This window comes from Castanea sativa, chromosome 5, assembly GCF_040712315.1.
Source record: "Castanea sativa cultivar Marrone di Chiusa Pesio chromosome 5, ASM4071231v1".
Lineage (NCBI taxonomy): Eukaryota > Viridiplantae > Streptophyta > Magnoliopsida > Fagales > Fagaceae > Castanea > Castanea sativa.
Genome location: NC_134017.1, coordinates 63,892,327 through 63,913,122, shown reverse-complemented (window position 1 = coordinate 63,913,122; position 20,796 = coordinate 63,892,327). Strand labels below are relative to the sequence as shown.

The 20,796-nt window shown below is 34.0% G+C and overlaps 3 protein-coding genes across 3 annotated transcripts; 2 read left to right on the top strand and 1 right to left on the bottom strand.

Moving 5' to 3' along the window:
- The first annotated feature begins 5,801 nt into the window (after positions 1-5,801).
- On the top strand, positions 5,802-10,394 carry LOC142636036 (oligopeptide transporter 3). The gene is made up of 6 exons (XM_075810102.1): positions 5,802-6,573; positions 6,947-7,044; positions 7,707-8,276; positions 8,823-9,078; positions 9,226-9,408; positions 9,498-10,394. Exons 2-6 carry the CDS (start codon positions 7,004-7,006, stop codon positions 10,110-10,112), a joined length of 1,665 nt encoding a protein of 554 aa, XP_075666217.1. The 5' UTR covers positions 5,802-6,573; positions 6,947-7,003; the 3' UTR covers positions 10,113-10,394.
- On the top strand, positions 6,058-6,528 carry LOC142635600 (oligopeptide transporter 3-like). The gene has a single exon (XM_075809738.1). The coding sequence runs from the start codon at positions 6,058-6,060 to the stop codon at positions 6,526-6,528; it is 471 nt and encodes a 156-aa protein (XP_075665853.1).
- A 3,374-nt stretch (positions 10,395-13,768) lies between the features above and the next one.
- On the bottom strand, positions 13,769-18,360 carry LOC142633807 (SNF1-related protein kinase regulatory subunit beta-2). The gene is made up of 4 exons (XM_075808054.1): positions 17,900-18,360; positions 15,903-16,081; positions 15,629-15,791; positions 13,769-14,304 (listed from the first exon to the last, which is right to left on the bottom strand). The coding sequence occupies exons 1-4, from the start codon at positions 18,113-18,115 to the stop codon at positions 13,978-13,980; spliced, it is 885 nt and encodes a 294-aa protein (XP_075664169.1). The 5' UTR covers positions 18,116-18,360; the 3' UTR covers positions 13,769-13,977.
- Between the last annotated feature and the right edge of the window lie 2,436 nt (positions 18,361-20,796).

Sequence of the window (20,796 nt, the reverse complement as noted above, 5' to 3'; positions counted from 1 at the left end):
ACAATAGGTATGGAAAATTGAAGTATTTTAAGTGATAAGTAATGATTGATGAAAATTGAGAATTAAGTAATGAAAATTGAGTGATAGTAAATTTTAAACCAAACGTGCCCTTAAGTTACCCACCACGATTGTCAAGGTTTGGTCACTGCTCGATAAATTCTCCTGCTTACCTACCACTATACTAGTACTAGACTAGTATTCTATTTCATTTTGCAACGTGTCGCGTACTAAAGTCTAAAGAAAGATATATTCAGCAAAAAAAACAACAAAAAAAGTCTAAAGAAAGATATGTGTTATTTATGATAGTATGGTATATGTCCTCTTCAAAATGTGGGAGCGTCATAGTCAATGCTGAAATAGTATTATAGTATTGTAAGATGTCTTTGCCACGTGGGATCTCATTGACCTTTGTCTTTTATGCGGAGAACATGAGTTTCACACGAGCTTTTAGTCCTACATGGATGCCATGTCTCCCAAATTTAACGGCGAAAGTACGTAGATACTAAAATTTCTGTTCAATGTGGGTGCCCACCCTGCCCTACGTGGGACTTTTCCCAAGTCCCATTGAGAAACCACGTGTCATTTTGGTTCAAGAAAATCTAGGACTATACTTTTGCCGCTAATAATTCCCCAAAAATAGTTCATTGTTTATAATTGGATAAAATAAAAAATTGTTTTCACTAATATAAATTTATTTTAAAAATATAATTTAAAATAAAAACTAATTTAATGTAAACATTTTTTTGTTCCAAAATGTTGGAGCCTCTTTTCACTTGAGAGCCTTAGATCATTGCCTAATAAGCTTAGTAGAATGGCTGGCTTGGCTAAGAGAGCAATAATGAAAAATAATGAAAAAATATTTCTTCTGCTATTGGATGTGATACAATTACCATCTTTTTTCTCTTTTTGTTGTTTTCTCACAAAAATTATGCCAATAAAAAATATTGCCAATTATGTTTACACTCTTTTCATTTATAGGATTTTCAAAAAAATTTCCACTTCCTTGACTACCAGTGATATCACATATGACATATGTATGTGCAATAGGCTGCTTCTCTTTGACCAGTTGCATTTTTTTTTTTTTGGGTCATATTTTTATTCCTATTTGCTTTCATTATGTAAACCATTTAAGAGGATTTTAAAGTTCTTTTGTAGCAATTGACCTCTAGTGCAATTGGACGGTACACAGTGCTGCAATTCCCTTTAAATAACGACCTCAACAACAACATTCTAACTAGAATGAGAAAAGTTTACTCAACAAATCAGAACATATTCATTGAATTGCAACAAGCACTCACCTACCTACTACTTTAAAAAAAAAAAAAAAAAGTTACTGGCATACTAGCATATCAAATGCATGATACAAAATTGCAATATAATAACAAATTCAGTTTCTAACACATCATCAATGAGTCCAGACTCCATAGCCTGCAAATTTATCTTTCTTTTTTTTTTTTTTGAAGGCGCAAATTTATCTATTTCTAGCAATACAGAGAAGCTATAGCTTGCAACTATTTTCTTTTTATTTATATTTTTCATTCCTTCTCTCTTTTAAATAATTGAATAAATTGAAGATTATCAACAACAACAAACAAAAAATAAAATAAAACAGGATAGAAAGAAAGAAGAGATGTAGAGAATGATATGAACCATAGATCTAGAATTGCGGCTTGGTTTTGGTATTATACTATTATTCTTGGGGAATCAAAACCTTTAAGGACCCCACCACGCAACAAGTGTTTCTCAAGTTCCCTTCTGACGACCCATAATCCATCATGTTCTCTTGCTTCAACATTCAAAATCACCTTAACTTAAAAAGAGTTTCGTTCTCATCAAAAAAAAAAAAAAGTTTTGTTACTTTCCCATATTTTCATTGTCCCATCCACTCTAGCAATGCTTCGACCATAACAAATTATACAATTTTTGTCACAATTCATCACATTATAAATAAAAGCTTATATGGACTCACAATTTTTCCTCTCCATGACAAATTGATCTCTCCACTACCGCAGTAGTTGGATTGGGATGAGCTAATAGTTTTTACTCTTTCAGTTTTTCAGGTAACTAAAATAAAGCAGCATATAATTAGGAAATAATGGACAGTAGTTAACTAAAATAAAGCAGCATATAATTAGGAAAGAATGGACACGTGGCACATTTTTATCCATGTAGCACGAGATGAAACAGAGAGAGAGTGAGACAGAATGAGAAAGTTGAAGGGATGGCCAGACGAGAAAGTTGTGGGGTGTGGTTTGCTTTTGAGTTGGTGGGCCCATGTGATGAGGTGGCATGCCACATAGGAGAGTTGTATAAGAACAGATGTGTCAAGGTCGTGGACCAACACTTTCTGTATTAGTCCTAAACGAGACAAAGTGTGCCAAACTCGTCTTAGCACGTGATTACACAGGCTTAGTGAAGCAGCCAAATTTCCCGACTCTAATTAATGCTTCATTATCTCATGTATATAAATATAATCACAACCACATATATTCTCCATCATGAGAATGCACAGCCACTTTGACTAGATTAAAATATTTTCTTCCACATTATATTGTTTCATGAACACAATCAAGACCTTGATAGTACACATTGGGTGCGAATAAATCCGCACCGAAGACCTTCTTTTATTCAGTAAAAAAGAAAAAGAAAGGTCGTGTCCTAACTTTTGTACCAAAAACCTTCTTTTTTTATTCAGTAAAAAAGAAAAACAAAGGTCGTTACCTAACTTTGTGGATTATATTCTTCCCATTATATCAATTTTGTGGCTCAAACCAAAACAAACGGTAAGCTTTCATGAAACCTTTTCTGAATCTCTATTATTTCTATATCTCTAGAGTTTAGATATTGTTTATAATGATAATTATTGATGGTTCAAAAATTGTCAACTTGTATTTTTTTCCCCTTTCGTGTTATCGCATTTGACGGCATTAACTTGTCATATTGCTCTTAGCTAAGGTCAAAATCAATTTAGATGGCAATATTTGTAAGACTTGAAGGTTAAAATTTATTGAAGGAAGATGTGTTTGTCTTAAAATAATGAATAACAGACATGGATAGGAACGAATTGGAAATATCCCATTTATATGTGTTTGTTTTGTAGATTTGGAAATTTGGTTAGAAGAGCCACAATCATGGTTGGAGCTTATATCCCAGGACAAATATAATAAATATTACCTATTCAATGAAAGCATGATTATTGTTTTCTTTCAACAAAAAAAAAAGTGAATATACCGCAGGTCCATTCAGAATAGTTAATGGATGTAGATTAAAAAATTATGTTTTAGCAATTTGCATTAGTAACCAACAAACCATGTTAATATTTTTTGGTTTTTATTTGCTCTTTTAATTTTTTTTTTTTAAGACTACTAGAATACTTTTATACTTCGGGTGCATATACAGTGAGATTGAGAACGCGAATAGAGTTACAGGTTGAGCCTATCTTCATTTTATTTGCTCAGTTGGTTAATTTTTCAAAATAATACAGTTAACTTATTTTAGTAAATTCAATTTCTAAAGTTTTTATTATTTTCTTAGATACAGTATAAGTCAAAGAAAATAAACTCGAATGGGTCAAACTAAGGTTTGGATTTTGGAATTTATAAGACAAAATGTATTCAATGATTTTAGATGAATTGCTTAAAGAAATTAAGTAATGTTTTGATTTTATGAACACAATAAAATATTACAACAATTTTATAATATTTTTAAATTATTATAGAAAATAATTTAATTGGAGGTTGCAGCAGCATATTTGTAAAGAAATTGAGTAATGCTAAGAATGCCTTTCAATATTCTCAAATTAATATAGAAAATAATTTAAATTGGAGATTGCGATTTTAAGAATATTTTTAAATTGTTGTGATATTTTTGTTGTGTATTTCAAAGAAATTAGATGAAAAGATATTTTTAAAAATTTTACTCCTATCTTGCTTGGTGCATCGCATGACAACAGACAAGAATATTCATGGTGAGTGTCCTAAGTCGTGACATGACAACTCGATTGATTAATGACCATTAAAATCAAATGATTTCTGAATTTTCCAAACCATTTCCATTTTGGGCTCGTATTTTTTAGTAAGAAACGGTCAATATTTGATATTTCTGTAATTTAGACAGGTCTGCAGAATAGTTATTAATCATTTATAACATCTTTTAAAGCCATTTAATGTTCTTTCAGTCTTTTGTATAAAAGATTTTTCCAATAAATAAAATTCCTATTTCTGCATAATGTATTTTATGAAATTAAAAGTTTTTAAATAAATAAAATGGTGACGTTGTGACTGTAACGTTGTTATTTATAAAACTAGAAGAACAAAGCAAAGAAAAGAAAAGACAACCCTCAAGTTATGTTTATGCGCAATTATACACGAATCCACATCTCTTATATGTTTATTAGAATTTGACAGCATACCAAAACAATAACATCTTATACAATGTTATGGTTGGATGATACAATCCTTAACTTATGTAATAACTAAGATGTGAAAGATTACCATCTATGATCACTTTAAGAAGCTATTAGAATGCTTAAGCCAACAACAATCACCGTACAAAAATTATCTTTCATACATAGAGTGTTCCACTAATTTTACTAGGATTTTATGTGTTCATTTAAACTTTAATTGTCTTATGCATGTAATCAATATGTTTTTCCACTCCACACACATATATATAGCCTGTCATTAAAAGGAATTAGGAGATATAAATTATTAAGATTAATATAATTAGAAATACTTGTCATAAATGCAAGAAATTTAGTCTTCCAAAAAATTAGTCTTAAAAATTTAACCCAAAAGAAAATAGTCTACAAAGAAAAAAACAATACACGTGAAAAGTAATTTACATAAATACAATTTTAGTGAATTTGTTACATACTTTTATGGAAAATTATTAAATACTCTATTAGTACCATAAATGCGCACTCCTCTCTCTCATATGAATTATGGGTCTCACTATGAATTTAATTAGTGGGACTCACAATTATATAAGAGGGGGAAGTACGCATTTATCTGAGAGTACTCAATATATATCTTACTTTTAAAACTTTTGATGAAGGGAAAATGAATTACTTTTCAAAAAATATTTTATAAAAAATTATCTTATTTTCATATATTTGGTAGAAACCTTAAATTTTGAAAAATCTCTTTTAACTTCTATGATTTAGCTTCGCATGAGATAATGTTATTTTCCTTATTAGTTTCATGTGAATTAGAGTTGTTTCAAAAAAAATTTAGAAAAAATTCAATCTTATGCCAAAGTAAATAAGAAAAGTTAAGAAATTTTTTTATTTAATGATGTTAATAAATACTAAAAAAAAACTACATTCATATCAAGTTTAACTAGAAATAAACGGAGCAGTTACTTTAATAATTTTTCCGAGAAAAAAAATATTTGTCATACATATATTGTTAGGTTTTATTTATTATTTATTATATGGGTCTGACATTAATCATCAATTTTGAAGAAAAAAAAAATTATGGAGTATTGAAAAAACAATCAAAACAATTAATTATTATTTTTTTTATAAATTTTTTTAAAAATAATTTACTAATAGATGCCTTAACACTCAATAATAAATCTCCGGTAATATATACTCCGATATGGAAATGTGGTCTATGATTAAGTCAGCAGTAGGCAGTGCAGCCAGAAAGGGAAAAACTACCACAGAATCAAAGTCAAATACCCATTTCGTAAAACAAACTCACAGTGAAGGGTATTGTGGTCACACAGCAAATTATAGTACCCACAACTGTTCACGCAAAACGAACTCTTATATAGCCACCACCTCTCCTTTTGACACTTCGAAACCCAAAAAAAAAAAGAAAAACACAACTTTGTTTGTTTCAGACATTATTATGTAACATATATATATAGTCTCTCTTTCTCTCTACTCCTTAAGTTCGGCCCCCACATTTTTTTCTCTTTCAGATAAGAGTGTGGCACAGAAACAAAAACTGAGTCTTTATTAGCTACTGTTATGGTACTCAGTATTCTGTAACTCACTATCGTATATCTCTTATCTTTGTTTGTTTCAAAAGCTCTAGCTAGCTATTATCAATGGCATCCAAGAATCAAAGTGAGTTCCAAACAGACACAGAGAAATCAAACATTGGTGGTGTCAATGGGGCTTCAGAGGATAGGTGTCCCATTGAGGAAGTGGCACTGGTTGTGCCAGAGACTGATGACCCATCAATCCCAGTGATGACTTTCAGGGCATGGTTCTTGGGCATAACTACATGCACTGTGCTCATTTTCCTCAACACTTTCTTCACCTACCGTACACAGCCACTGGCTATCTCAGCCATTCTCATGCAAATTGCTGCTTTGCCCATTGGGAAGTTCATGGCCGCCACGCTTCCAAGGAACGAGTACAGCCTTTTTGGGTGGAAATATAGTTTGAATCCTGGACCTTTCAACATAAAGGAGCATGTGATCATCACCATCTTTGCCAATTGTGGTATCTCTTATGGTGGTGGTGATGCTTACTCGATTGGTGCTATTACTGTCATGAGGGCTTATTATAAGTAAGGCGTGACCTTCCTTTGTAGCCTGCTCATCATTTTGACCGCTCAGGTATTTTTTTTTTTAATCTTTATTGAATTCTTTATTTATTTTGGGTTTGTGGGATTTTTAATATGTTTTACTATTTCAATTTCATGGTTAGTGTTATCATTAATGAAAGATTGAAGAGGGGGGGCTTAATTAAGTAATGAAGGGTCTTTTTCTTATTTGCTTTTTCTTGGGGGGAGTGGAATTTGGATGATAATTTCAGGAACCGAAGGGTTAGTAATTGTATTTGGTTAGAATTTCTGAAGATACCTATCTAAAAAAATATTAATAATTCTGAAAATAATTTTTTTTACCATTACTTGTCAGTTCTGAAAGGTGTAATTTTTAAGATATTTTATGTGTGTTTGGTTAATTTATTTAATTTTTTGGTGTGCAGATTTTGGGATATGGATGGGCTGGACTGCTTAGGAGATACCTTGTTGATCCTGCTGAGATGTGGTGGCCTGCAAATCTTGCTCAAGTTTCTCTGTTTAGGTCTGTTTTTCTCTGCCTACCAATTTTTTTGGTCCCTTGATTTATTGATAGTTTAGTAAGAAAGGCTGAGACAAAGCAAACGGCAACTTAGTTCTGAGAGGACCATATATTTTTTGATAGTTTAGATTGAACACAACAGAAACCTCCACTTAGTTGAGCTGAGTTTAATTGTTTGACTTAATAGAGGTGATACTTTAATTTGTGGTAAGTGAAAGCAACATAAAGAGCATAAGAGAATAACCAAATGAGGCAAAACAAGTGCTTTGGTGGTAGAGTATCAACTTGTTCTGTCATGGACTTTTAACTGGAACAATTATAATGTTTTCAATTTATAAGTTGAATAAAAATTGCATATAACATAGATATGGGGCACTGGTTGAGAATTTGTTTCCTGGGCTATTTTGCCTGGTTGGTGTAATATTCACTTCAATGACACAGAGTATACCGATTATAGAAATTGGGTAAAGTTGAATGATGAACTTCTTACTACAATTGTTATTGGTAGTGATGGAGAATTTTCATGTGAACAAAGCAAAAAGTAATCCAGGTTAAGAGAACTTATGTATCAGCATAACTTAGAGAATCTGAATATATTTTTTAAATAGCTGTTATTTATTTCCTTCAGTTTGACATTCATTGAATCATTTACTTTGTTGTTACAGAGCACTACATGAAAAGGAGCCTAAAAAAAGTGGCATGACCCGGATGCGATTTTTCCTCATTTTCATGGGAGCAAGCTTTGCCTATTATGCACTCCCAGGATATTTATTTCCAATCTTGACATTCTTTTCGTGGGTCTGCTGGGCATGGCCACATAATATCACAGCTCAGCAAATTGGCTCTGGTTACCATGGACTTGGAGTTGGTGCCTTCACTATTGATTGGGCAGGGATATCTGCTTATCATGGCAGCCCACTCGTGGCACCCTTCTCTTCCATTCTCAATGTTGGGATTGGATTTATTATGTTCATCTACATAATTGTCCCTTTGTGTTACTGGAAGTTTGACACCTTTGATTCTCGGAAATTCCCTATATTTTCTAATCAGCTCTTCACTAACAAAGGGACAAAATATGATACCACTAAGATCTTGACTCCGCAATACGATCTTAATGTTGCTGCTTATGATAGTTATGGGAAGCTCTATCTTAGTCCTCTATTTGCCCTATCTATTGGATCAGGATTTGCAAGGTTTACAGCAACCCTCACTCATGTGGCACTCTTTCATGGCAGGTAGGCTGCTTTCAAACTCGGAGTCATGTACAGCAATTACACTTTATTAGATATTACCATCATTTCTGGTAGTTATCATTTAATCAACTGAGATTAGGGCATCAGCATTAAACATTAAAGTATAGGAAACTTTATCAAGTACTAAACTTGTTCATATCTGATGAACTTGCTACTAAGGTATGGTAAGATTAAAGAAGTACAGGATGCTCCAATCAGTCTCCTTTTTAAAGCAGAAGATGAAAGAAGGATATTCTTAATCAGTTTTTAACAATTATGGATACTAAGCTTTGTCCTGTTTTTGTAATTCTCCCCAAACTGATGGCTTGTGAAAACTAGTTCTAAGAATTGTGGAATCTAACTCCCTATTTTCCTTCATGTTTCTCTCCAAATGCTTGGAATAAGTACAATTCACAGGAAAGAACTGGATGAAAATGTCATTTTCCCCCCCATATAATTCACAACTTCAATAACGGTCTTCAAGTGTAATTAGCTGCTTTATGATTATTATCCTGTTTGACTAAATTACAACTGGTTTCTGTTGTCTAGTGATATTTGGAAGCAGAGCAGATCAGCAATTAAGAATGCAAAGTTGGACATCCATGCAAAATTAATGAAAAGTTACAAACAAGTGCCTGAATGGTGGTTCCTTGTTTTGTTAATAGGCAGCATTGTTGTTTCTCTATTATTATGTTTTGTGTGGAAAAAAGACGTGCAGCTTCCATGGTGGGGGATGCTCTTTGCCTTTGCCTTGGCTTTTGTTGTTACTCTCCCAATTGGGATCATTCAAGCAACTACCAACCAGGTATAAATTTTTTATTCTGGTTTGTCAATTTTCTTCTTGTCTTTTTATGTTTAAAATCCAAGAATATAATTTGGATTTATAGCTGGAAGGACTAAATTGTAGATTTCATAATGTTGACATCTCAATGTTTTTGCAACTACTATGCAGCAACCTGGATATGACATAATAGCACAGTTCATAATCGGTTATATTCTGCCTGGAAAGCCCATTGCAAACTTGATTTTCAAGATGTATGGAAGAATCAGCACTGTCCATGCTCTCTCCTTTTTGTCTGACCTCAAACTTGGGCACTACATGAAAATTCCACCTCGGTGCATGTACACAGCTCAGGTTCTGCAGCTCGGAAATATGTTCATTTAAGAAATTTGAATTTTGTTCTTAGAATGTTGGTTCCTGACCTACCCTTGTTCTTTTTCCAGCTGGTGGGAACTTTAGTTTCTAGTGTGGTGAACCTTGCAGTTGCATGGTGGATGCTGGAGAGCATTGAGAACATCTGCGATGTTGAAGCACTTCATCCTGACAGCCCTTGGACCTGCCCTAAATTCCGAGTGACCTTTGATGCTTCTGTGATATGGGGTCTGATTGGACCAAGGCGGCTCTTTGGACCTGGGGGGATGTACCGTAACTTGATATGGTTGTACCTCATTGGAGCTTTCTTGCCAGTTCCTGTTTGGGTATTCAGCAAAATCTATCCAGACAAGAAATGGATTCCATTGATAAACATACCAGTTATATCTTATGGTTTCGCTGGAATGCCACCAGCAACTCCCACCAATATAGCAAGCTGGCTTATCACAGGAACCATCTTTAACTACTTTGTGTTCAAATACCATAAAGTCTGGTGGCAGAAATATAACTATGTTCTATCTGCTGCATTGGATGCTGGGACAGCTTTCATGGGTGTCCTATTGTTCTTTGCTTTGCAAAACGAAGGCAAAAATTTGAAATGGTGGGGTACAGAACTTGACCATTGTCCTTTGGCATCATGCCCAACTGCACCAGGCATTGTCGTTGAAGGATGTCCAGTTTTTTAAGTAGTCCTGCTTGTTGGAAGATCCGAAGGCAAGTTGGGAATGGAGTAGTTTGAAAAGAGGAGCCAATTTTATTTAATATGTTAAAAGCTGGACGTATAGATTACATTGAATAACCAATTGCTTTGCATTTTTGTACATGCTTGTTATGTCAAGGGGAGGTCAATGAGGGGTTTCCCCTTTATGCCTGATAGTAGGAATTGATATTCCCTTGCAATATTATTGTCAGTGGTTTGATAGTTTCACATCCTTAATTAAGATGTTTGCATTTGCAATTTCTCCTTACTAGTTTCCCCTGAGCCTCTTGTTAGATTCTAGATTGCTTTTGCATTTACTTTTTGGTAATTCTTCATTCATATTCTAGTAGCTATGAGGACCAAGAAAAAGCAATCCACAGGTTACAACTAATGTAAGCAACTTCTATCTCTTGTGCTCGCTCTTTAAGGTGGAATCTAATATCAGTTCTGTTAGCTGGGTTCGTTTTAGACATTTAGAATGAGAAGCCTAGATGATAATTTAGTGGCTGGGAATCTAATTCCTAAATAGAACTTCTCTTTCAACCTCTAAAATTTAAAACCATGGGACCTTTTTCTAGGGGCTGGTAGTTTGAGTTGAAGACTGTGTTACAGAAAGCATTTAGTGCTTGCTTTCCAAGGAATAAGTCTTGGGAAAGATAGGCTTAGCAAATTCTGTCACAAAATGGCCTTATGAACAACCAATCGGATATAGCAATTATTCTTTTTTTTTTTTTAATTATTATATTCGATTTGGAAACACTAAGGCGTGCCACTTAAGCTATAAGACTCTTGGCAATGACCATTATTCATTCCTAGCCATAACACACACACTTTTCTCTTATATTCCTTTTTTTCTATTCTTTTTTCCAAAATTTCCTTGCTGATTACTATCTGAATTCACCATGGTCTTAAAAAAGAATGAGGTTTGAATACACAGTTTGTGTTGGCGAGCAGCAAATAGAACATAAACAAATTGGTACGCAGTACATTGATCAGACTACTGGCAATGTACTGCAGGTCTTATTGACCACAAGGTGTGTTCTGTTTGGCATGAATAAGCTGGTACAAGCAAGTAGAGTGTACACAAAAACCATAAAAACTGAATTAACCGATCAAAACCAGCCACCAACAGCGATCACCAAAGGCATCGACCATGGTGGTTAGAAAAAAAGAAAGAAAGAAGCAGGACACCGATGATAATGTGCAGTTTGGCTGTCAGATAAATGCTTTAAACCTATTTAAAATATAATCTTACGTTTATAGATTATAGATTTTATACATGAGCAGAAAAGTCATTTTGCCCCATATGCAATGAGGAAGTGGAATAAACAGTTCATCTGTCTACCCCATGTCATCTTTCTAGAGCTTTGTGGTATTGAAGCCAATGGGGAATTAAAAATTGATGAATCATTTTCCAAAGGCCAGACCAATTCATATGCCTACTTTTGAATCTTCCTTACAATGTGTCCAATAAAGAAGAGCTAGAGCCTTTTGGAGCTATTCAATGTGAAAAATTTGGCAAGCTAGGAACAAGAAAGTTTTTGAGGGAGTGGAGCTGTGTTTTAAATCTATCAAATCTATGCTAGCTAAAACAATGTCAGAGCACTCATCAACAATCTCCCCTCCAAGGCTACAGCAACAGCCTAGAAGGTCAATTTCATGGGTTAGGCCAGAGGCAGGAGCTTTAAAATTCAATGTGAATGCAGCAGTGGGGTTGGTTTATGCTGCAGTAGCAATGGTTGTTAGAGACTAGAGAGGAACACTGACACTGTTATTTGTCTGCTCAAAAATGGTAAACACCAACATTCCTCTTCATGCAGAAGCAAAAGCTCTAAAATGGGCAGTGTCATTAGCAGCGGCACTATCATGTAATGAGGTTGTTTTTGAAGAAGACTCACAAGGGTGCATTCAAGCTATTCGTTGTAATAGGCTGAATATTCACTGGAGGGTCAAAAATGTTTTAGAGAAGGCCATTAAAATTCGCTGAATCTATCCCAAATCCATCCTTTTGCTGGTCCCCTAGAGATGGTAATAGGACAGTCCACTCTTTAGCAAAATGGTATTTAAGATCTAAAGCTACTGGCTATTTTGATCTTTGTAATTGCCCTCCTTGTTTGTTAATCTTATCATGGAAGAGGCTAGTTCTGTTGTAGATGTTTAATTTTTTTTGCTGCTGTTGGAATAAATTTTTTTCAGTTCATCAAACAAGAAAAGTCATTTTGCCAGTCACCCTAAGGTTGCGTTTGTTTCAGGTGTAATTGAATTCCTGAAATTGTTTTACACCGTTGCTGGTGTTTGGCAACACAAAAAATTACGGTCAAATTGAAAATAAATTTCAGTTGATCGTAAAATACCCACCCCACAAGTGTAAATCATTTTACACTTTTATTTTACCTTCAAACCATTTCCACTCTCCTCAGAAAATTTCTCTCCTCACTCACTCTCATCACTCACAGGGAGCGCCGGTGAAGCCCAGATCCAGTCCCCGACCCACAGCCCTGTCGGTCTAATCGCGCCACTCAAACCCATCGCTGATCTGATTGCGCCGGCTCTGCTCCTCCGTCATGCTTAAACCCATCTCCGATGAACCCAGCTAAACCCACCCCGATTTCACCACATCCCAGTCCCCGACCCACAACCTCACAGTCGTGCCTGCAAGCCCCTCTGTCGGTGAAGGTAGTTTCTCATCTACTTTACCTTCTTCCTCTCTCTCACTCATCACCGATCTAATCCAATCCCCCACCATGTCGTCGCTGCCTTAAATTTTTTTTTTTTAATTGTAAAATAACATTTTTGCTTGGGTTTTGGAGGATTGGTGGTTGGGGGTGATTCATGGGTTTAAGTGGTGGTGGGTTGGAGGTGAGTTTAAGCGTTGATTGTAGTCGATTGGGGGTGGTGGATCATTGGCTATAGTGGTTTGTGGATTTCAATGGTGGTGGATTATGGGTTTTGGTAGATAGTTTTGATATTGATTTTGAGATTAATGAGTTTTGATTTTGATTTTTCAGATTAATTGGTTATGTGGTGGATGATGGTGGCTGGGTTTGTAGTGGCCGGTGGTGGATTATTGCAATTTCCTATTGTAAAACTTGTTTGGAAACTGAGAAAATGTGAGAAACTAGTAGAAAATTTGCATTTTCAAAATGTTGCCAAACACTTGAAATTATTTTTTAATATAATTTTTAAAATTTAACCAAACACTAGAAAATATTTTCTTTTCCCGAAAATATTTTCACCTAAAATTACGCTCGGAAAATATTTTACATGGAAATAAACGCAGCCCAAATAAATTTTATTCCTTTGGGCTTGTACTCGTCGTTTACAATATGGGAAAATGTTGTGTAAAAACAAGGCTTAAAAAAATTGAAGGCCCAGCCCAACCCCATAAACAAAAATGTGATAATCCAGCCTCAAGAGTCAAGACCATTAATACCTTAAGGAGGGATAAAAGAATGAAGACCTTATAAATGTAAGGAGCAGAAGGTAACCAAATTATGGAAGAAAATTTTAGTTAACAATGCCAAAAGGGGAAAAAACTTCAGTTTATACTTCAATTCAGGCTTTCACTTCTCAACTGCAGGAAACCTATATAATTCATTACCGATTACAATTAAGAATCCAAAGTTTCATCAAAGAATCAAGCGAAAGAGCAGCTGAACATTGCAAACAGAAAGAACAAGCAATAAATTTTCGGATCAATGGTCATCAAGTTATTCTATTATGTGAATTACAATAGTTAAATCTCATTTGACGCTCCTTCCTGAGTAAGCTCTGTCGGAATAACATTACCTCTCAACATAAATTACTACATAAAAGTGTTAAGATTACAATGTTGACATGGATGTGTATGTTTACCTCTGCAAGGACTTGTAGAGCACCACTGTCACATACTTGGCTATAAACCTATGAGTTGTACCAAGTGCAACAACTGAAGGGCCACTCTTCCCTTTTTGCATGTAAAGATGATTAAGCACAACATGTTGAGGTCTTGACAAAGGAGGCGGAATTTCCATGTGGGATGAAGGCACATTAAGTAAAGTCATTTGTAAGTGTGGTGGCACCAATGGCGGCTCCTTCGCAAAATCTTCGGATCCAAGTGGCATATTGTTATAAGTTGACTCTGGGGACTGAGGAGGTTCAAAACTGGAAATGCTTTCAATGTCTTCGGGAACATAGTCCTGCACATTACAAAAATAAACAAACACTATTCAGTCTCAATTATAAAATCAAAACCCCTAAAGCAGCCAAGCCTTTCCAACATATTTTGACTGATGGAAAGTTAAGCGTGTGTCTGGAAAACTCCTAAATGAAAAGCACAACTAGATAAAGATGACCTAAACGAAAGATGTATGATGACTACATGCATGTACAAAAAAGAACAAAAAACATTATGCCATAGTCAAATGATCAAATCACAGCACACACGCATGCACAAAAAAGAACAAAAAACATTAATATATTCTGTTGTAATAAATGGAAAACATCATTTTTTTTTTTTGAATGACATCAGCAGTATTGCATTACTAAAATAAATATAAGTACAGGATAATTACAAGAATATCTGCCAGGAGAGAAACACACTCCTAGAGAAAAACACTAGCAAAATCAAACCAAACATTTGAGAAGAAAACATTAAACAATTGGAGGCATCTAGAGTTGAAATTGAGACTGAATCAGAAGTTGCCACAATCTTGATGCAGACAAACAACCAGGATAACAACTATCCTAAGTCCTAACAGAGCTACCATAGCTGACTAGAAATTTCTAAAGAGGCATTTTGACCAGTATTGGTTAAATAATTGACTAAGAGAAGCAAATTTTTGTGCAAATCACTTTGCTAGGCCCACACCACAGGTTGTTCTCTCACTACTCTGAACATTGATAGTCAAAGCTAATCTTGCATCCATGCACCAAACAGGTAATAGTAATAAAAATTATAATAATACACAGAAATTCCCACAGCCAAGCAATTACAGACAATTACAGGTTTTGTATTTGCATATAGATTATGGAGCACCGGGGGTTAATATTAGTTCATTGAATTCAACAGAAAAACCAAACTTTATCATCCTTTCAGATCCCAGAAAGTGCAAGAAAGAGGAAAGTGAAGTAGAAGGTAGTTTTTTGTGTCATTGTGTGATATTAGGCAAGAGTAAAGCATTTTAGCAGGAAAAAAGATAGAGGCAAGACTAAAGCTAAAAGGAACTGGGTTTACATAATTAGAAATAAAACATTACAAGTTCTACAATGTACAATAACACAATGTTGAATTGCTAAAACTAGTATTAGTTCGTACCAAAGATTTTAGTTCATATACAATCCCTAGGTTGTATCGTTAGGATATATCAAAATACTCATGCATCCATCTTTAGTTTTCTCATCAAGATTATTATTTTTTTGATAAATTCATTGAGATTAACTATTACACAAGTTATCTACACTATAATTCACACATTCATCTGGTACACTGGCATAAACCAGAAAAGTGGAGAAGATATTAACCTGCAAGTCCAAAACATGGTAAGCATTGCCTGCCTCGTCTTGGATGCAGGGCAACTCAGGAGCATACCTCCAATGTCCATCAACAATAAACCTGTACTGGTAAACACCAGATGGTAGAACTTTCATGATGGTGAAGTCTTTTCCTGATCTCTGTAGGGGCAGTCTGATCAACAAGGTACAAGGGATATTAGGAGTTTAGACAGCAAATTAAGCACAACTACAATTTAGAAAATGAAAATGTAAAAAAAAAAAAAAGGCACCAAATTTCTGGAACCTTGTCCTCCAATCATCCCACGATCCCTCCACAGCTACTTCATTTCCATCATAGCTCCATGTAATCATTGTAGGAATTCCTTGCTCAGTGCACATGTCTTCATACCCTGAGGCAGTTTGTGTCCATGATTGGCTTGAAGCATACATCTCATCTGGTCTTTGTAGTGGAACCACCGGGACCTGGAAAGCATAAAAATGTAAAATATGCAAAAATACACTTTGATGGAATATGTATTGGAACATCAAACAGCTAGGATTGTAAATGAGCCAAACCTAGTATTAAAAGATAAAATTGGTTCATTTCATTTTATTTCAGAAGCAAACCGACCTTGATCCTATCACCAAGCTAGATTACATTATCTAGCATGAAAAAGTTTCTTGTAGAACAACCTGGAACTTGTTCACAAACTACTCAATTAATTTATTCTTTCCCCATAGATAGCAAACACCATGATTAGATTTTCTTTTTACCCCTTTGACAAATCTATGCTAATAAATAATAACTAAATTATAGTTGCAATTATATTATTTGAGATTGAGTATAATTTACCAATTGAAAATATAAATATTTGAGTTGATTAGAGAGAATGATTCTCATTTATAAATTTATAAAAATTAAAATTACCAACCTTGTAATGTTAAAAGTTTTATATATATATTTTACTAAAAAATAGATTGTTTATATTATTAATAAATTAGAAATAATCATTTGATATCTTATGAACTTGTCTACAAACTTACACAATGCAATCTCAAGTCCATGTAAGTATATTTTTTCACATGCATACATATGAACATATAATATTATATATGTTCTATACTCACGACCTAATTTACAAACACAGTATTAAATTTGAACTTGGCTTTTTTAATTGTCAAGCCTAAACATGGCTTTTGCTTGGCTTGCTTACTAAATAAACAAACATAAGCAACCTATTTCCCAAGCTAAGCCCTATCGCACACATCCGAATAAAAATAGGCCACATACATGTGCAGTTAATAGCAACATATTTCAGGGTACAGCAGGTTATATATACAATAGAAATGAATTTACCAAATAGTGATTCAATGGTATTCAAGATGTTTCCCAAGGGAACTCAAATAAATCACAAGCATAGAATCTAACAAAGTAGCAGGTTTAGAAGTTGTTATCCTCTAATACTTCTACAAGCACTGCGTCTACAGCCAATCCTTCCCCGCCAAAATTAAAAAACAAACAAATAAATGCACACAATAGCCACCAAAACAAAGGGGATATAAAGTCATGCTTTAGTCAAAAGTTGGTAATGAAAATAAAATCCTCTCTACTAAGCTGGATCGAATCAGCAAGTCAATTCCCACATAACAAACAATCAAAACTCAGCAATTGGTGATATTTTTGCACCTAAGACCGTATGGCTCCTAACAGATGATTATATTTCAACATCCACCCTTGATTTCAAAGACCAAAAGTACAACCTAATCATAAAAACACATTGCAAGAGGCAAAAGCAATGAACTTTTTGTCTGTCAAACAAAGCAGAAGATATGGGAAAAATGTATAATTAAAGGCTTTTGAGTTTTGAAACACCAGTATTCCTTTTGGACTTTGCATCAAACAAGTAGTGAGTGTACAGAGACTCCAGACAGAACATTAAGAAGCAGGGAAAAATATAATTTGGGGTTATCTCCAAAAGATCTCAAACAAGTAAATTTCACTTTCTGGAAAATAATCCACGTATAAAACCTTCTCAACACCATTTTTAACCAATTGATCAACTTTCCTTTTGCCACACCAATATCCCAGCCCCAAACACAATGTTATTACAATCAAAAGCTACGAACTTGCCCGATATTCACAAAGCCCAAAAGTAAAAAAGGAAAAAAAAAAAAAAAAACCGCAATTGGAAATAACTGATATCAAATCCAAATCTTCCTGCCTAAAATTCACAACACTCTAAAAAAAAGAAAGCCAACAGAAATTAAAAAGAGAAAGAGAAAAAGAGAAAAGGAACTCACTTGAGGAGTGAACATCAAAGGTGACTGGGTGGCCCTAGGGCTATGAGGAGGTGACTGACCCATCAAGTCAGGAGGGGACACACCACTTGGTGCAGCCATGCCTTCATCCAAACCACCACCAATACCAACACCAACACTAACACCACCTTCCACACCTTCTTCCTCAGCCCCAGATGGGCTTCCCTCCCCATCTTCTCTTCCATTCACATTCCCCATTTTTTATTATCACCTTCCACCACCACCCCAACCCCGCCCACAACGAACCCAACCCACCAAAAAAAAAAAAAGAAAAAAAAAAAAGAAAGAAAACCCACTTGCAGAATCTCCAATATGATTCCCCCACAACACCACAATTCTACTTTTGCCCACAAAACAATATGAAAATTCAAGACCAACCCATCATAGATAAACCCATTTTGGAGATTCTCCAAAATGTTAAAACACTTACGTATATATATATATATTATATTTATTATCACAAAATGAGGCTTTTAAGAAGCACCCAAGAGAAGCACAAAATGAGAAAGTGAAAGGCAAAGTTAAATTTATTTATTTATTTTTATATATATATATAGAAAATAAATAAAAATTTAATTATGATCTCCGATGAGTTTGGAAGATCGAATGGTGGCCCAATGAATATGATGTATTGGTTAGTGGGGATGGTCGACACGTCATCATTTTGACAAAGTCCTTTCCTTTGCTTTTGCATTGTTTACTGCTTTATTTTATTTTTTATTTTTAACCCAAGTGTTTTTTGTTTTTTCTCTTTTTTTTTTTTATAAAAAAAATGTGTCATTTCAACGACTCAGAATGTAACGCCATTGAATTTGAGGTGGAGCTTTTTCATAAACGTCACATTCACCATCATTGTAAACTAGTATTTCTTAAATATATAGCATTATTAAAATTGTATTATTATATTCTAAATTTGCGTAAATTGCACTCACCACCTCTTGTGAAAGTGAAAAAGACAGTAAACCAATGATTTTTTTTTTTTTAGAAAAAAAAATTCGTTTTTATTGTTTTTCCCACCTCTGTAAATTATTTCATTTCATGACATGACTTCTATGAATTTGATTGCAGACATGACTAGAACTAGTGTCCTCAATTTTCCTTCTTTTTTTGTTGTCGTTGTTGTTGCTGCTGCTAAGGTATATTCAATTGTTTATTAAAAATTAGATTTTACTTTTCCTCTAAGTTTAGGGCCCTCCTTCTAAATTAATGTCTAGACCTTTTTTATAGAGAAATAAAAGTGAGATGATTAGAACCTTGGACAAAGTTTCTCTAGAAATTAATTTGAACATTTTTCAAACTCTTTCTATATTTTATTTTTTATTGAATGTGTATTTTGAAAATTTGACAACTAGATTAAATATTCTTTATATTTTTAATATGCATTTTAATTTTTTTCTCAAATCGGATGTTATTTATTATTTGAATAATAAATTTATTTTTTATACATAATTTTTAACCACAAAAACTTAAAATTTAAATAAGTAAAAAAATGACATAACTATTGAGTTTTGATCTTTTTGAAATTTTGCAAGTATGGAGAATATAATAAAAACATACAATCTACTTGTTAGATTTTTAAAATTCACATCTAATATAAAAATATTAAAAGAGTTTGAAGGAAACCTTTTCCTAGAACCCTTAGCAATTTCGTTAAAAATGTCTAAACTGTGAAGGTGTCACTTGAGTTCAAACTCCAATGCCTTTGACATTTCTAGACTCCTAAGAGTCACAAACTTTACTCTCACCAATTATTATAATATACCTATGTTAGTAAGATCCATCATATTTTCAATGTCAATTAGCCTAAAAATGACATTATTTTTATGTTTTAAAAAAATGGTGGGTCAACGAAAATATTCTAACAGCTATTAATGGAAAAACACATATTGATGATATTATAAGACTTGAGATTTTCATAACTCAGAGATTATTTTAAAAATAGATCCTCAAATTTATAGGTACTTGTGAGGAGTAGAAAGATCCACATCCAAATTAAAGCCCAATAATGAAACGGGTTGTGGGAACGAGATTAGGCCAGGCTTGGCCACATGGGGAAACTCCAAGAGGGGGATAGGCTATAAGAAAAAGGAAGTTTAGCTAAACCTTACACCCGAGAAGGGAAATGCCACAGTAAAGTGATTCCCGTGAAGAGGATAGAAAATTAACCATGTTTCTGGTTAGGTGCACGGATGATCAACACGTAGCAACCAGATGACGCTAAGAACTGCGAGAAACTTCCATAACATGCGAAAGGATTGAAGATTTTTACCTCTGCCTCAATTTGGGAGCACTCACCTAACCTCTGTCGCATTAAATGCGTACAAGACAGCCTGAACAGTAGAAATGTCTCACAGAAGACAAAATTCAAGGATAAGGAAGGGGAGGAAACCAATAAAGTAAGGAAAATATCTCTGGAGGCTAAGCCTGTAGTGTAACGACTGTAAAAGTAAGAACAGTGGAGGGCCTATAAATAAGAGGCAAGTCAAGTTGAGGGGGAGATTTTTTCCTTTTGGAGTGGAAAAAAGGGATTGTATGAAAAAAGTAAGGGAAATACTCTTATAAGATTGATGATGAATAAAATCAATTGTTTGAACTTTCCACCATGGAGTGTTTATTTCCAATTATTTCTTTGTAATTAAATTGTGTGAGCTTGTCACTAGTAATCCGCGGAGGATCTCGGGAGAGCTGGTTTTTTCCCACTCACAATATAAATAGTATTTTTGTGGGTTTTTTTTTTTTGAAATTTATATATATATTTTTAATATATATTCCAAATTGTTACTAGCATTGTTTACTTTCTTATTTTGTATTGGCAACATTGAACTAGACTTAGGTTACCTTTGATATGGATGGCTTTTGGAGTTTTTTTTTTTATAGAT

Bases quoted from the DNA above. Each gene is read 5' to 3' on its own strand.
- LOC142635600 (XM_075809738.1), top strand. From the start codon at position 6,058: ATGGCATCCAAGAATCAAAGTGAGTTCCAAACAGACACAGAGAAATCA.
- LOC142633807 (XM_075808054.1), bottom strand. From the start codon at position 18,115: ATGGGGAATGTGAATGGAAGAGAAGATGGGGAGGGAAGCCCATCTGGG. The intron at 15,792-15,902 runs GTTCCAGAAATT...CTTGTTGATCAG, and splicing joins TGGGATGATTGGAGGACAAG to ACTGCCCCTACAGAGATCAG. The intron at 14,305-15,628 runs GTTAATATCTTC...TGTAATGTGCAG, and splicing joins ACCATGTTTTGGACTTGCAG to GACTATGTTCCCGAAGACAT.
- LOC142636036 (XM_075810102.1), top strand. From the start codon at position 7,004: ATGTGGTGGCCTGCAAATCTTGCTCAAGTTTCTCTGTTTAG. The intron at 9,079-9,225 runs GTATAAATTTTT...ACTACTATGCAG, and splicing joins TTCAAGCAACTACCAACCAG to CAACCTGGATATGACATAAT. The intron at 9,409-9,497 runs GTTCTGCAGCTC...TTCTTTTTCCAG, and splicing joins GGTGCATGTACACAGCTCAG to CTGGTGGGAACTTTAGTTTC.